General features: G+C 40.3%; 1 protein-coding gene across 21 annotated transcripts in view; it reads right to left on the bottom strand.

Moving 5' to 3' along the window:
• Positions 1-17,855, bottom strand: part of nfasca (neurofascin homolog (chicken) a) — a 138,591-nt gene that overhangs the window by 9,892 nt on the left and 110,844 nt on the right. For 9 of the 21 annotated variants that reach the window (XM_068712630.1, XM_068712629.1, XM_068712635.1 and 6 more), the window contains 6 exons: positions 14,610-14,864; positions 13,851-13,973; positions 8,808-8,957; positions 7,813-7,941; positions 6,540-6,575; positions 5,490-5,559 (listed from right to left, as the gene is read on the bottom strand). In XM_068712630.1, the coding sequence (XP_068568731.1) occupies positions 5,490-5,559; positions 6,540-6,575; positions 7,813-7,941; positions 8,808-8,957; positions 13,851-13,973; positions 14,610-14,864 (763 nt within the window). Of the gene's footprint in view, positions 1-3,462; positions 4,287-5,489; positions 5,560-6,539; positions 6,592-7,812; positions 7,942-8,807; positions 8,958-13,850; positions 13,974-14,383; positions 14,865-17,855 lie in introns of those variants that run through there. The other 12 variants (XM_068712645.1, XM_068712646.1, XM_068712647.1 and 9 more) reach the window with 8 other exon arrangements.

Here is a 17,855-nt window from a genome sequence, read left to right as displayed (position 1 = left end):
ACAGCACTGATGTCACCAGTTGCTGAGAAATGGGAACACAGGGACTTCACTACTACAAAGCTTAATGGGGCAACAAACACAAGCAGTCAGTCACTTTATTATTATTATTTGTCACAGGCCAGGTATCTGATTACTACACATCTGACCATTCCACACCTCATGATGTTTGGATCTAATCGTGATGCTTGTGTTTCTTGAAACGTCTTGACTTTAAAGTGATGTTTGCTGCATTCACAGATCTCAGCATTTCATAAAATGCTAATGGTCAACTATGTAAATGAAGACCACGTCGTAATAAATGAGATTTGTCCTTTAGCTGCACTATAAAATCTCATGTGTTTTTCATGCAAGTAAAAGTGTTTTTCTAAATAGAGTTAATGCTGATTCATTCTTGTCCTACACAGTAAAATAGTGAAGAACCTCAGAAAAAAGAACCAGATGGAGCCAACAGGAGAAGAAATAATCCATCATTCCTGATGGTACACTTTCTGAAGCCCATGTCTATTAGACATTATTAACATAACGTGTGTTATAATCTTCTTATAGCACTGTTATTATAGGTCGTAATGATTTATAACAATTATAACACATTATAAAGCATTTTATAACAACTTATATGGTCAACTATCATAATACTTCATATTTGTTGGTCACTCACTGACATTTTTTTTATGCAATGATCATGGTGTACAACTCCAATAGTAGTAATACATTATAAACATTCTATAATACATTATAATCACCGTGGTTAGCTATAATTAAAGTGAAAAAATATTCAATTTATGCAAGAGAAACACAAAACAGTCAACATTTTTCTTTACTTAAAGCAAACAGTGACTACTTTAAGTAACTTATTATCACAATGCAATGCATTATAACAGTGATTATATTGCTTTAGAAAAAGATTATTCTGCGTTACAACTATTGGAGTTACAACAAACTATGATCCTTGCAAAAAATGTCAATGAGTGACCAGCAATTATGAAGTATTATGACCTTTTAAGTCATTATTACATTCTTTATAATGTGTTATGATTATTGTTATAAAGCATTATGAATATTTATGAGCGTGTATACGTATAATTTAACAGTGCATAAGCAGATTTTAACGTGTAAAAATTAATGTTTATAAATCATTATAGACATGGACCGTATTTTCTAAGATTCATAGATCTAAGGTCACAACATTTGTTTGTTCAATCTTTTGTCCTACGATTGTTTCTCCAGTTGTTTGTTGCCTAAACCAGTTTCCTGAAGGGTGTCAAATCGTCCCAAACATAGCTCATCCTGCCTCTCTGTCCTCACTACAACCCAGATTGATTTCACTTTCCGTCTCTCACCCCGTGCACCTAGTGGTGGATGCTTTTTAAATGTCAGCCTGGCGGAGGAAAAAACAATGCAATTAACCTCTAAAAGGGTGAAAAACATGGTAGTGCCTTTGGCTGGAACAAAAAAAAAAGACCTCCCGTACTGTTCTCTCTGGCTGCTTTCTGGGATCACGTCCCCTCGTTCTGCTGGAACAGCTGATCCATGAAGAGCCTTTTACAGTTCAGCTCTTTCTCTATGACTGATCCATGTGCAACTCAGGGTAACAGAAATGCACAGGCAATATCCCATTAAGATGAATGGACTTGTGTAGTAATGCTCCAATACTGAGCTCTATAAAGAGCAGCTTCGAGCCATACAATAAAAGAATAAATGGAACTTTTGACTGTGCTGCAGGTGGCCATGGTCTGTGTGTTTTAATTGAGCTGCTAATGTGCTCTTTCCATGTGATTCTATGAGAGCCTTGGGCTGAACCACGGCTGTGATTAACCACAGGCATTTTATATCTAGTTCTGAACATTAATACAGCCTCAGCAGCTGCTCTGCTGTGTTGTGAGAGATAACACATCCTACCTGAAATATAATTTCCCTTCATCTTGGCCAACTGTGGATTATAATTATGTTAATTTTTATGGGCTAAGTATGCCATGTTCATTTTCATGGGCTAAGTACGCCAATTTAAAAGCAGAATATTCATCAGCAGGGAGGCTATTTAGTGATTAATCTGTTCTTATAGAGTATGTCTCAGTTTGGGGTCTCAAATGTTAAGAGCCTGAATCTCGTGCAAAAAAAAGTGCTCTGTTCCTGCAACTGTGGCAGTGATCCCACCTGCTGCTTGTTTTCTTTTGTTCAAACCGAAGCACAAAGAAACACTTTGGTTCATTTGTCTCCACGCTGACTTGACACCAGGCAACCAGACTTTTTGAGGAACAATTCAGCATTTTTGGGAGATACACTTATTTTACACTGGTGAGATAAGATCAATATCAACCACATGACTTAAGCCTAGCTTAGCAGGAGGAAACCAATAACCTGGCTCAAAACAAATACATTTAGATCTGATTGTTTAGTCTGTACGGAAACAGAAATGGATCAACGATTTGTGGTCTATACCTAAACCAAAAAAAAAAAAAGGTTCTGGACCTCCAGCATGAGCAGCATTAACATTCACCAGTCTAGTCTGGGTGCCTTATCTAATCATGTTAAAAAAGAGGGCCCCTGAACTAGCTCTACTTATTGACTCAGAGTTGTCTTTTGATGCTCCGCTGACTAAAGCAGTGCAGTCCTACTTTGTTCTACTAAGATCATTTAAAAAAGATCTTTTTTTCATTTGCAGAATTAAAAAAAGGGAATCCAGACGATTGCAATGCACTTCATTCTGGGGAAACATCCAAGCTTGGCTGATATAAGACACTGCTGCCAGGTTTTTAACTCGTTTTAAGAGAAGCTCCCCCATCACATCGATCCTTGCTGCCCTTGAGTTTTAGTTGTGTTGTGTCTTTATTGTGTTCATTCACTTAAAAGAAAATGTCACGTAATCTCTTAATCACTGATAAAAGCCTGCTGATTGAAACCAGGGAATCAATTCTATAGGAAATATTTGTCTACCATCTTTTTTCTCTGGGTTTGGGTTTGAATAAAATATCTTTTATGACTGCAATAAACATAGAGACCGACCAAAGCTCGGCTTTGTCCGTCTTTCTTTGCCTTGTCTGTGTCACTTGTCATGTGACCATCATGGAACTAGGATGCTGCAGAGCCAGGGGCCCCTGGCCTTGAAGATGAAATAGTTTGGTTGACAGTTTGACACCCATAAAGGAACCAAATCCTGGCACTAACTGAATCTTGTTCATCTCTGGTAATTACATTTAATCACTATGGCTAAATCATGTCTGTCGCATTGTTCAAGCAGTGCTTTGAAAGCCAGTTGGACTACAACTTGCTTACGTCTTGAATGAAGGCTGTTTGCAGACTGAGCAAAGAGCCAGCCCTGCATTGATCTGGCACATTATCCTGTTTGGTCTCCTTAAATCAGCTACACCTTATCCAGCCCACGTTCTCCCCGGCTCAGGGGAAACACCTGCTCCCCCCGACATGCACAGGCCAAGAGAGATGCCGTGCTGAAAACCAAAGTACCTGTTCTCGTTCTCGTTCCTGTCAGGGACAGACGACCCATTTCAGCGTGGGGGAGAGAGAGGGACGAGACGTGAGGACACAGGGGTGACAGCGAGAGAGAGGAGGGGGTGCAGAGAGAGAAAGAGGAGAGGAGGAGGAGGACAAGCTCCACATGATACATGCATGTAAATCCTCACATGCACACACACACACACACCCCACACAAAGAGCTGAGTGGAGTCTGGGTCAGAATCAGAGCAAAGCAATGACCTTGACTGTAAGAGAAGGGTTGGTATTAGAGTAACGTTAGACTCATTATTGATTAAAGAGCTAAACAGGATCTCACACACTGGAGATAAAATGAATCACACGGTATTAAGCACAGCAGGTGATAATAAATGCCGATCGCGCCTCTTTTCTCATTCACAGCCATCTTTTCAATTCCAACGCCATCAGATTCAGAAATTCCATTCTTTTAGCTAAAACACTTTGCACCAAAGCAGAGCTACACAATGATAAGACATTCCTTAGTGCTTTGGATTCTGTGTGGACCATGGATAGTCTATTAAAGATGGGATCCTTGCTGTTATGTGTGCTAATATGGAGGCATTCACGCTGCGATCCAAAGTCAATAACAACATTCAGAGGCCCTTTCTCATTCCTGTCTACAGTTAGAGAGAAACGTTTTAGTGCCACTCTCACACAGCGGAGTTACAACATGACATGTGCAACTTGGATTTAGAAAGCAGGTTAAATTCAACATGTTTTTAGTCAAAGTGGACGGACACAGAACAGACAGACTCATTCTTCATTAAGAGGAATGAAGCCACAGAAATCAGTGGGACCTGGAGGGAGCAAAAGACACATCACTTATTGACACATACTGCACAGAACATACAGTACATCCTCGCCCTACTGTATATTATTCTCATAGAAGACCACTGCACAACGCACAAATGAGCTTTCTGTCGCATAAGGAAAAGGTTTAAGACCTTTCGTCCAGATTTCCAAAGATGGCGTTAAGATGAGTTAAGATAAGATTTAAATTCTACGAGGTACTGGGTTATTTGTCGATACCCAGCCCTAATGGTTAGCACACCTGTAGGACAAATGGATCAAGGCTGCGCCTCCGTGCCCTAAAACTCCTTTATAATTGAAGCATTGTCTCTGAACTGAAGCAATTTCTAGGTTCAATTTCTAGCAGGAAAACCCTCCTCTGTGCTTCCATGACTTGCTTGTGACAATGCTGTAGCTGTCTCTTTGCCATCTTTCTAAAGTTCTCATATCCATATACAAGGAGCTGGAAATGGACGCCATGCCAATTTGAATATTCAGAACGAGGATTTTTTTCTTCAATGAGAGCTCTAAACTTTCCTGCAGTGCCCATGAAAAAAATGTCGGTTCTGTTTCTGTAAAAACGAGGCAGTATGTAGAAATAAACAGCTTCTTCTAAAGTAATGAAAACCCAAGAATTCTTATTTTCAGGCAATTATACACTAAAGAAAACATACTTAATAATATCATATTCCATTTTTAACAATAGATCCCCCTAAATGTTACACACTGGCCCTTTAAAGTAAGCTAAGCTATGTACCCCATCATTGTGGGTGCTGCAGAGATGACATTTTTTGTAGGCCAATCCCAAAAGTAAAAAAAAAAAAACACGGTCACATGACAAGGCTGTGAAGGACGTTAGCAATTGCCTTTTCTGCAAAATTATTTACTGACATATTTTGTCATAGAAAATCTCTGAACCACAGACATTATTTCAGGTATCTAACCAAAAACACATTGACATTGTTTTAAGACTCATTCCTGCAGCACTGTAATGCTTTAACTGACTGAAAAGTCTGGCTATAACACTGTCTTCATACAGTATACAAGATGAGACAATACTGCTTGGCTGTTATACAGCCTGATCCAATTCCCCTGATCACTAGAAACTTAAAACAGATGAGCTTCAAATTATTTCAAAGGTCAGCGTTCAAACAAAGTTAGCCACTGATGAAGGTGGCACCAATGTTACTCACACTGTGGTATATACTTACTGGTAATCGAAGGATCCGTCCTGGTCTTTCTGATCTACTGGGTCCAAGGGGAGATCTTTTTTGTCACGGACTAAGGAAGGAAGAACAACAACGTTCAGCATTTTGCTGTCGTGGTGACATTTGACATAAAAAAACATCCACATGTTAAGAGGTTCCTGGAGTTATAGTTTGAAGAGAAATTATGTTAATCCTCATCTGGTAATACAGTTCCATGTCTTTGTCTTCAGCCTTCATTTTACAAACTGTTAACTAACACTGCGTCACCGTTCCATACTCAATTCCACGTTCCATACTCAATTCCATTTCAAAGGGAAAAGTATTTTCTCTGGGATTAAGGTTGCCGTGTCAAACATGTGGTTAAAAAGTAATTGGTTAGGTTTTGTAATAGAGTTTCACTTCAAACTTTTGTTACATTACTTAAGATACAGTTCTGTACATATGAAACTTTAAACATTTAACGCAAGCTTTTCATTTCACACAGGACTTGAACAGCGGCCTTTCTGAGTGAGTAAACGTCATTAAGATGTGAATACATAAGCGACGTGAACATAGGCTCAAATACATCCACATAGAAATGTGTTTGTGACACGTTGAAAACAAACAAGTATGCAGTTTATTTTAATGTGAGCGCATTTCTTAGGAACCAGGCTGCATATAAACTGATGCTATAAAGCAAACAGATGTGGACTGTGCACTACGTTGCCACAAGAAATGAATGAAGTCTACCAACAGGACATGATACAAGATGTTTGCTGAAAGACTTGAATTAAATTGCTGCCGTTTAAAATAGAAAAAGTGAAAATGTATTTCCATTCTTTTGTGACTATGTTTGTATTGCTTTCTGCCTCAGTAAGTCATGTGTTCAGTAGTATGCATTAGGAACACAGTGTACGTTTGAAGAGTTAGCAGTTACAGAACATTGGGTTGGATTTGTAAGGTGTGTCAATGCTTCAAACACGTTTTACTCAGTGCATGTGAGACCTCCTCTCATTAGTCACTTTTCCGTTATCATTCTTATTATTAGGTGTTAGTTCTTCACACATCACCTACCCAGATATTTTGCGAAACCAGTCACGCAACCACCACCTAGACATTATAGAAACTGCAAAACATTAACACAACTCTAACTTCTGTTGTTCCAAAGCATTGAATCATCACATATTGTAGATCAGCACCAATGTTGCATGACGACTATTTCAATATGTGTCTGAACAAGGAAAATACAGTTGTTTTTATTTTTTTGTTTGTTTGGGAGCAAAAATAGTAATATGTGACTGTGGTGTTACATCATCAAATATGGAATCTGTCAAACATCCTGTTTGACATGTATGTGTGTCTTGACCCGGTAAATAGCAGCCAGTTGTGTTGTTGTGATGATGTGTGCTTTTTATTTTTTGGTGCCAGCTGATTAAAAGCGGGTGCTGACATTTTGACTATTGGTCTGTTGTTTTCCCCCTTAACTAATACAATAACGTTTCAAAACAGTTCATGAACTTAACAACTTCTATCAGTAACCAATTAAATGTAGTAGTGACATGGATTGCATCCCACCAGATATAAAAAGCCATATTTCAAAATGAGTGCCATCATTTGGTGGTTTTTCTTCGGGAGCGGTGGATTCTTGCAAATGCCATTAGGAGCAAAGGACACCGATTTTCTCCTAGATTATCTTATCTATCCCTGATAGTGACGGTTTGAGCAGATATGATGCTGAAGTTATTTTCATTAAAGTTACCAGCTGCAGCTTTAAGTTTAAAAGAGGAGGCAGCTACATCACTGCCCATTATTTACCTTGCTACCAAAATGTGAAGGTTCAAATATCTGACATCTCAATTCAGCAATCACTTCAGCGCCAACTACTGAGTTTGTTAAGAAACGTCCAATCAGAAGATTTCAAATTCTGTTGCTGTGTTGGTTATTGCAGACAGAACTTAGAGTTTGATTAGTAAATTGAATTAACTCACTGATTTAGAAATCATTTTTGAACAATTCAGTGAATACAATGGGATCTTTTGTTCCTGGATTACTGTGAAGAAAGGGTTCTGACTGCTAGACCTCAAGCAATCAGAAGAATTGAATCTCCCAAAGTGTCAAAACAATCTCATTTCTGAGGAAAAAAATTTAAATGCAGTATTTATATTCATCGCCACCTAATAATATTGTTAAATTACCCGGGAGGTGTACAATGGGACGAATACTGACTCCATCCACTTTGCTCGGTATTGATGCAGCTTCAATCCATCCTGTGGACCTTTTTCAGATGACTCTGTGGGGTTAATGTTGGTCTTCTACTGGGTGTCAAAGCCTCAGTGTGGAGCCTTACCTGGGTATTTGCCCCCGCGACTCCTCTTGATGAAGCAGACGATGAGGAGGATCAGTATGATGAGGGCGATGGCACACATCAGGCCAATGAACCAGCCTTGAGTGGCTATGTCCACCTGGTCTATGTAGGCTGGAGGCACACACAGAACACACACACACATACACACACAGGGGAAAAGAAAGAAGAGTGGAATCACAGTGAGTGCTTTTCAGAACCACAATGAGTCCGAAGCTAACAAATCAGACAAGCTGTTTTCATCGCAAAGTGCTCGGCAGAAGTCAACAACTCAGAACCAACATCTCATTATTGGCCCTGAGCTCATATCCAGGCTCTCTAGCAGTAATGTTTGTCTTCTTTCCCATTACACAGTGTGTGGATTTGAGTTGGCGTACAAGGGTTTGTGGTGTGAAAATAATTGTTGCTTCCCAGAAAGAATTTCAGTACAACCTAAGAGAACACACATTCTTTGACAGCTAGCAGACATTCTCACTCTGAAGTGTTACAGATATTTGCACTGAATTAGAATAAATGGCATTGTCCATCATAATTACCAGAGTATATGTCTCGAGATCATAAAGATCTTAAGGTGCACTGCAGTGTATACAGCTTATACTTATTATTTTACTCATTATGTCCATAGAAGCTAATCAAAGACGAACCTGGAGGTATATTTGTGAACAATATGAGCATTTACCTGTCAGAAGAGAAAATGTGAAAAAAGTTCCATCTCACAGGAACGCAACTTTTACTTTGAGTCGTGCATTAGATACTGCTCAAAAAGACAACCAAGTCAAAGTTGATGACATCCAAATATAGAAGTCTTATCCTGACTCTTGAGTTTATCTTTGGGAGAACATGCATGGAAACAAGAAAAACAAACCATAATAACTCCCAGCTTTCACTGAGTTACGGTAGAAACGACTACTGTAAGACTTGCACCCAGAGTAGCCCACCTGGCTGGAACCCCGGTTCCACCTGGCCAGATGGGGCCTCACCTGGTTTGGTCTTAAAGATGAAAGATTTGCTGCTGATGCTGTTGAGCTCATGGGAGTAAACCCTCAGGTGGTACTTGGCGCCTGCGATCAGATCCGCCACTGAAATGGGGGACTGCTGTTTCACCGGTACAACTTTCACCGACTTGTCGCCTTGAAGACACAAGAAAGGGGCCAATCACACTCAAGGGGGTGTGGCCTTCGTTCCACAGTAAAGGTTGCGCTGACTAGCAAAAGTCATGGCATCACAATGCTTTGCTGGGAGACTGGTTTCTTCGAGTCAGAGCAGGCTCACTGAAGTGAATTGAGACTGATAACAATGCAGTGCCCATCCCCATCATTAACATCTGCCTCTTTACAGTTTAGAAGCATACCCATGGTGTGGTTTAGCACGTCTAGCCATTATGTATGAGGTGCAACTCTTTGAAGCTCAGCGCTGCTGACACATTCTGGTTCAATTTCCTCTTTTATGGCTATATTTTGTCTCAAGGGCAAAGTTCTCCAGAAATCTGAAAATGGGAAGGGAAGAAGAGGGGCTCAAGGAGCAAGTGTTCCTCCAGGCAAACTCACTACACTGTGGACTTCAGAGTGTCACACAACCAAACCGGGTAGAATTAAAATTCACCATTCACCATCTTGGGTAATGTAAAGGTCGAAGGTGGCAAAGCATTGTTTTGTCTCAATCATTTACAGGCCCACACTTATCTCCATGAGGACAACAAAAAAAAAAAACAGCAACCTGCATCTTTCCTGTGGAAAGACGTGTCGGTCATGACATGGCTGAGCTATGAGCATGACTCTGAGGTTGCAGTGAGAGGAAGGGGCAGCACGAGGTGGTGACATCATGCACCATGCTGTCAACCATTCGTCAAGGTTGACATCATCTAACAGAAGTCATTCCAAAGCCATGCTGTTATCACCAGCCCTAAAACCAGCCAAGCAAAACGTCTAATGCAGACACCAGAGAACACATGCCAGTCCTTTTTTACATACTTATTCAATATAGTGCTATGAGTGAGGCCCAGGCTGAGGTTTTGGCTTACAAACACAGCATGGTGATCTTTATGTTTTTAATTGAAAGCAAAAATGATTCAAATGTCTTTTTATTTTTAGCCCAGACGCCAGGAAGATCTGTGGGCTTTGTAAGTTTCTGAAGGGTTACTGAAAGTTACATGTTCTAAAAGTTTTGTGGTATAATAACGATGTTACGTTGTTACATGTTTACATTGTTATGCTGTTACATTGTAACGTTATTACGTTGTTACATTGTGTTGATATATTGTGTTGTTACGTTGATAAATTGTTACGTTGTTACATGTTTACATTGCTACGTTGCGTTGTTACATTACATTGTTATGTTGCTTTGTTACATTGTTACATTGCGTTGATGTGTTGTTACGTTACATTGTTACGTTGCGTTGTTACATTGTTACATTGCATTGATGTGTTGTGTTGTTATGTTACATTGTTACGTTGCATTGTTACATTGTTACATTGCGTTGATGTGTTGTGTTGTTATGTTACATTTTTACGTTGCATTGTTACATTGTTACATTGCGTTGATGTGTTGTGCTGTTATGTTACATTGTTACATTATTACAAGTCTCAATTAGGGTAAAAAGTTGAGAGTGACATTTCCACAGCCCTAATTCCATCAGTACAACACACTGTCACACTTTCCACTCTGCTGCTCTCACTTTCTCTTTAAAGCACAAATACTGTTTTCATTCACAAATGAAGTCTTCTCACCTCTATTTTGCCACCCTTTTGATTGGTGCTTAGAACTCAAAAACTGTCTGCAGATGCTTAAGATGAAAAGCTCAACAGGAACAGAACGGGTTATGCCCTTTGAGCAGCTGGAAGGATTTCAATGTGAAATATACGTGCAGCAAAAGCAGCATAATTTCAGTTTCATTTATGGTAGCTTGAAAACAAACTGTTGTCATACCTATGGATTAGGCTGTGAATTGTCCTTCATCCTGAATTTATTAAGAAACAGCCAAACATGGAGGATGTGTTCAACAGAGCAGCGACTTAAATATGTTAAAATATATTGATAAAACAGGGGAAATTAGAAATATGTGAAATGCCAGTGATATCTAGCTTGTTTCAGATAACAACACGGTTCTCTATGTAGTTAAAATAAAATAAATAAATGCTGCGGCCACTAGGCCTTTATTTATTCACTGGGCCACTGGGGCTCAGTAGTAGAGCAGGGTGGTCCTTTAATCAGAGGATCGGTGGTTTGATCCCCGGCTCCACTAGTCCATGTCAATGTGTCCACTTAACCCCAAATTGCTCCAGTAGCTGTGCCTACGGTGTGTGAATGTGTATGAATGTTAGTTAGTCCTGATGGTCAGGAATGGGTGTGAATGGGTGAATGATGACATGTAGTGTTAAAGCGCTTTGAGTGGTCGGAAGACTAGAAAAGTGCTTGGTTAAATCAAACGTTAAATCAAATTTGGTTACACTTAAGATTCAATTCAAGAAGCTCACTTTTACTGCTTAAAGACAGTTTTTTGAAAATATCAAAGTTGGAATATAAATATGTAGCGGTCTATACGTGGACACAGTTTTCTGTTTCATGCCACCGAAGCATCATTCTAAACCCTCTGACAGACATGCAGAGACTTCTGGATCACAGTCAGGGAGACAGGGAGAGGATGAGGAGATGCTGATGGGAGGTGGGGGAGTGTCACAGGCCTCCTGCTACTCTTCACTTAGAGTCAAAGCTTTCAGATTTGACCTTGGAGAGCAGGGGATGGGTGGGAGGGGTGGAGACCATTAGATCAGTCTCATCATCCCCCTCTCCTCCCTCCCTCTCTCCCTTTCTCTTTCTATTCACATTCAGACATCATTAAGAATTAAAGCCGCTGCCCAAGTACATGAAAAATACATCCTCCCTTCTTTCCATTCTTAATCAAAGATCACAGACTGTTGAATTGGTAGAGAGCAATAACAGAGCGCCTATAAGTGAAGGACTATCCAATCTCAACCAGTCCTGGGATTACAGTAATGGAGGGATGATGTGTTTTAAAAAAGCAAGACTTCAAGAGTGCTCAACACCCAATCCAAAGCAAAAAGCAAGTGATTATGGAAGCGTGGATGGCCAAAGAAGTGATACATTCAAACAGCGTTTCAGACAAAGCAAGCCGAGCAACTCATTCACAGAGCACAGGAGCCATTGGAAGCCAGGCAGTGTGTTGAAAGAAACCATTGTGATGGAGCACTGTACAGGAAGGTAGTAGTGACATGATGATGATCAACATTTCCCGACATATAAAGACCAGAGAGAGATAGAAAGAGAGAAAGACACACAGAAACACAGACTGTGGTATGTTGTGGCTTGTGCTTTTTTAAACAGATCGAAACGTCAGCCTTTTAAAGTGCAAACATCACATCCTTCAATAAAAAGTCAAACAACGGAGCAGCTGCTGCTGTTAAAGGTTATCTTTGGTGACGTTCTTTGGGCGTGAATGGGCGTTATCAGCGGCTACCGCTACCGTTCTAATGCTGTAGATGAACCAAACTGTCACCTGAACTGAAAATTTACATTTTGAGTTTAAACAAAACAACTTTGGGTTTTAGGCAATACAACTTATTGGTTAGGTTTAGGAAAAGATCGTGGTTTAGGTTCAAATAAGTACTTCGGAATTTATGTAATAAAACTGCAGTATAATAACAGGCCAACTTTTGGTTTAACACGGGACACGTACCGCAGTTTCCTGGCTGAAAGTCCTGTGTTGTCCCTGACCGCAGTCCCATATGGACTTTGTTGGTCTTCATACTACGTCACCTGACATCGCCGTCATCTTCTTGTATTCGTATCAGTGATCAACCATCGAATCAATGATAATGGTCTTCTGAATCTACTTGTAGGTGTAGCAGGTCTAAACCACATTTCTATGAGGCTGACCACCAATCACGCCCATTGCGATGACATTGGAAGCAGGTTTCCTCTGAATGCTCTGGCCTCATCACTTGCTTGTCTTGTCAGCAAATGTTTGCCTAAAAGAGCTCTCCTATAAGGTTTCTTTGAACATCAGTAAGACAAGGACACATTTCAGCAAAACCCCCAATGCAAGGAATTTTTGGGTAACAAAAACCTGCCATTGAGGTGTAATAGAAGTCTGAACCAAAAAGATAAGGCATCAATTATTTAATGAGAAGGCCCCTGAATCATTCTTTAGTTTTTCCACTATTTGATATTGTAATCGTAATCAAAATTCTGCTGCTAACAGGATTGAATTTCATTCAAGATGGAATCATAGTTTGGCCAGATAATGACATTTCCGTGTAGTGGGGATTTCTGTGAATAAAGTTGAACTGAGGCAGTGGGCTCGAGTGCTGCTGTAGATCAAGGTGTCTTTCACATCCTGTCACTTCTCTAATCCCCAGCAATGAAAAAGATAAAACAAATCTTTTTGATTTTGTTAGTCGCTAAAAGCAAAATTATAAATTATCAGCTCTTTCAAAGCTGCATTAATCAGGTTGGGTTTATTTGCCACTTTGGGACAGAACCCCAAAACAAGCTAAAGATCGCGCAAATTTGGCATATTGTGGTCTTGTAAAGTTGACATGGCTAACGTGTGAAGCAAAGACTTTCCACACGCCCCCGGAAACAACCGTTAGAATAAACCAAACAGTAAAGTTGAGGGTCTGACTACCAAAGCAGTCGGTTGAAAGGTGCTAAAACGCTCTATAGCTGATGGGAACTGAAGAGTTGGGTTCATTACTACAACAAAAAAACACCATCATAAACAATCATTTGGCCCATTGTTGATATAAAAGATGTTGATAGTGCGGCTTTAAAATGAGAGCTGGTCAAGTCTAAAACCTACCAAATCTATAGAGTCTAGTATATTCTCATTAGTGTCCCGATCTTTTCATAAATTTGAGATCTGTTTTGTCTGATCTTTGAAATATTGTCCTTTGTCTGCTCCTGCTCCTTTTGACTCTTAATCATCTCGCTGTTTTAGCCTTTAATAAAGAAGTTCAGATCTAGCTCTTGCTTTAGCTCAATGTAGGCTTGGTCTGGTTTCTTACTGTCCAGTGTGAACTCTAGCACAAACTCGCTGCTGCCGGGCGGGAAGTTGTGTCTCCAGCTGACGTTAGCGTAGTTACTGTTAGACTCCACCGTCACATTCCAGATCTCCAACCCAAGGCCCACTACACAAGGGGGAGGGGTCAGGGGTAAAGGGTTAAAGGTCAGGGGCAAAGGGCAGAGATTGCACAGTTACAACAACCATAAACAGGGCTCTATTTAGACCTATGCATGGTGCTAGCACTAAGGGAGTGTATCTACAAGAATGATCGTCTGCTCAAAACCAAAAGTAAATGTTATATGTTCATGGACAGAAAATTCCCCCATGAGAAAATTCCAGAGGATGTTTCAGTTCATGAAACACTTAATTGTAATTCTTACTTCTGGTTTAGAGTGGACTAAAAACTAAAAAGAAAAAGATGAGCTCTGCCAATATCACAACCCTCATCACTCAAAAGTGTTGAAGGGTACTCTCTCCAAGACCTTTACACTTATCAACATCCATTCAATCATAAAGAAAAGTTTGGATTCTCACTTCCTGACCAGGAGGATAGTTGCTGGCTACATCCCAATATTCTGAAGTAATTCCCCACTCTTTGTACGGTAGGTACAGCACAGCTTATCGGAATGCAGCCCTGATGTAGTCTCCTGTTTGGTCAGGTGGGAGAAGACAATTGTCTTTTGATATCCATGAAGCCATTCATAGTCAACTAAAAACATTAGAAAGACAATAGAAACCACAGTGGGACAACAGCATGTACCCAACACATTCTGATCGGTACGCTTGAAGGTGACCAGCTCAGGAGTTGTGGTGGTTGTGGTCGCCTCGGTTGTAGTGGCAGTAGTGGTAGAAGGAGTAGTAGTAGCAGTAGTAGTAGTAGTAGAAGTCGGAGTTGTCGGAGTGGCAGAAGTTGAGGTACTAATGGTTGTAGGAGCGATGGTAGTAGGAGTAGGAGGAGCGAGAGGAGGAGGAGTAGGAGAGAAAGCTGAAGCCACGGACGCATCCGTAAGCTCGACTACAAGGGAGGAGGAGGGAGAGAGCAGAGGGTTAAAGACAAGGCAGCAGTAACATCAAACAGGCACACACACACAGTGACACACACGGGAGAGAGTCCACACAAGCAGCATCACACGCTTCACTAAGGCACCATGAGTCAATAAAGGATCACAGTATTCACTTGAGTGTTTCCCCATTTCATCTCTGCTGGGATCCACACACACTTCATCGCTGTCCTGCAGGGACCGAGCTTCCACTGCCACCAAGAGGACAGATGCTGATATTACAACATATCGCCGGGTTTCCTTGAAAGGGCATACTGTATTTAATAAGAGCTGGTTTGGAGAATCCCAAACTGTTTCATCAAGTATTTGTGTTGCATTTAAAGGAGCTCCCCACTGGTAAAATAAAATATATGTCAGTTTACTCATTATGGGAGGTACTACTCAGCCTGAGACAGAGAGAGATGGTTAGAGCTCTGGAGAAGCCACATGAACTTGACTAGAATCGAATGGACTTTGTAATATCTGAGAGAACAACCCCTGATGATGTCATCGGGGTTTGCCTCGGTGTTGATGATGTCATCTGGGGTTACCTGAACTTGGACTTTAAGACTATGTTACAAACATGGAGTATGAAATTCGTGGGTCAAAGAAAAATGTCAATATTGGTTGCATTATGGGACTCCCATGGGACTAAAATCCAAGATATCGCAACCTCTGCTGCTTGCATTTTGACCCATTTTAAAATATGCCTCTCTCAGCTCCCAAAATGTTATGGAACTGCAATTGAAATTGTCCAAAGTCCCCCTTTAAGTATTGCTCCTCTCCTGTATTGATGAAGAGGACCTCATGTAATAATACACTTGCAGACCTAGTTCTCGTCCTTTACGGACAACTATTTCACACACGCATCACTGATACAGTGACAAGTACAACACATTTTATAGTTATGTCACATTTCATCCAGTGTCTGTCATTAAAGTAGCAGCTCTGATTACAGTTCTTTTTCCTGTTTTGCAGTATTTTTATCATGCAGGTACAGTTTATTTGGAGGGTTGACTAGAAATGTCAGAGCAGTTGTGTATCAGACACCAATATTTTTTGAAAAACCAACCAAAATGTGTACATTAGGAGTTGGGAAGAGTGTCAGGTATCGAAAATGGCACTAACTCAGGTCTTTTTTTACTTGCTGTCTGATTAGATAGTAACCAATTTAACTTATAATTTTCATAAATTTAAGACAAAAAAGAATGCATCCAGCCCTGGTCTTATCTATCTTGTGACCTTTGTGACACTATGGTGCCCTCTTGTAGGGGTCAAGCTCCGCTCAGGTTGGTAACCAGCACATCCTTTTCCACTTATATTACTGTTCACTCCTACAGTACCGTGTGGTTGAGGTCATCTCCAGCCAGTTGAAGGGCCCATTACTGATCTGATGGCCCCAACCCAAACATTTCCATCATATATCAGCCTCAAACACCCGGCCAGCATGCTTGTATCACCAAGCCGGATGCCAAGCATGCCCTCAGACCGCCATGCGATGGAAAGAGAAAGTACGACGGGATGATGGGAACATCAGCATGTTCAGGAGCCGTTACAGCCCTGTGAGGTAAGCCTATTCAGCCCAAAGCTCCAAACAGCCTTACCTGTAATCCTCTATTGGATGTAGAAATGGATCAAATGAACAGTAGCAGTGGACAAAGATGGCAGAGTGACAAGACTTTTGAGAAAAGCTCAGAAGCGAGGTGATCAAGCCGGTGAGTGAGGGCGCAAGCCAACTGCTGATATTTTGTTTGTGTGTCATCCCCAGCACACTCAACAAGTCACATCATTCATCAAAATGTGATGCATCCTCCCATCCACACACACACACACGCACACACACACACACACACACACACACACACACACACACACACACTCCCTAAACAGCATTGTTTAGAACAAAACTGAAGAACAAAACGCATTAGCTACTACACAAGGCTAAGTTGCGTTCCATGGCAGACAGGAAGAGGGCGTCGAGAGATTGCATTGTACAGGTGCGCCATCAGGGATCGGTTCAGGAAGGTTAACGGTCAACATAAATACAAATGGCTCGAGGCAGGATTCTACAGCAGGTGAAATATGTGTTGTGATGGTTCTGATATGTTTCATTTTCAAATAACTGGATGTGTATGTTTCACTCACTAACTGTGTGCATCATAGAGGACAACCTGCGTATGTTGAGTGTTCTTCAATCCCTGACAGCACACAGCAGCAGGTAAACAGCAGCTTTACACACAGGGGGAAGATGGAGAGGTGATGAAAATGAAAGGAAGAAAATGCAGCGTAGACAGCAGTTCAGTCCAATAGCAACAACACATTATCATTTTTGATTTGGGTTTTGATTTTGAGTTACTTAAACAGACCCAGAAATGCATACCTTATTATTATCGACTTTTTAAAGTGTGTTTAAACTAATCTAAATCGGAAACAATATATTGATCAATTATAAAATGACTATTAGATGCAGTCTTATGTGATTGAGTCATTTTTTACATCAACCTCTACAAGTACTTCATGTCTACCGATCACCCAATCAGATCGCAGTCTTGAATTGGAACCAACTAAAGGTTCAGCAACTGCTAAACAGCAGTCATGATTTCATCATATAATATATAATATTATAAATGTCTATATAATGATATATATTGTATAACTGTTTAACTAGTAAGCCTGCACATCAATATATCTATATCCATAACTCAGTCTAGTTTTGTCAAACATTTTACAATTTCAGAAAATCATTCATTACTTAATTTTGTAAATTTGGTCATCGTGGTGTTAATCCTCCTTTAAGAACATCTGTTCAATAAAGTGATAGCCAGATTATTGATTGTGCCTTCAAGCTTTCATTGTTAACGTTAATGGTGAATGAAAAAGCCAATATCCCTGTAGGGTACCATACACAGGCCTTGCATAAATATATATATATATATATATATATATATATATATATATATATATAT

Source organism: Cebidichthys violaceus, unplaced genomic scaffold, assembly GCF_023349555.1.
Source record: "Cebidichthys violaceus isolate CVI_PGR_0920_01 unplaced genomic scaffold, fCebVio1.0.p SCAF_17, whole genome shotgun sequence".
In the NCBI taxonomy this organism is placed as follows: Eukaryota; Metazoa; Chordata; class Actinopteri; order Perciformes; family Stichaeidae; genus Cebidichthys; species Cebidichthys violaceus.
This window is presented reverse-complemented; position numbering and strand designations above follow the sequence as displayed.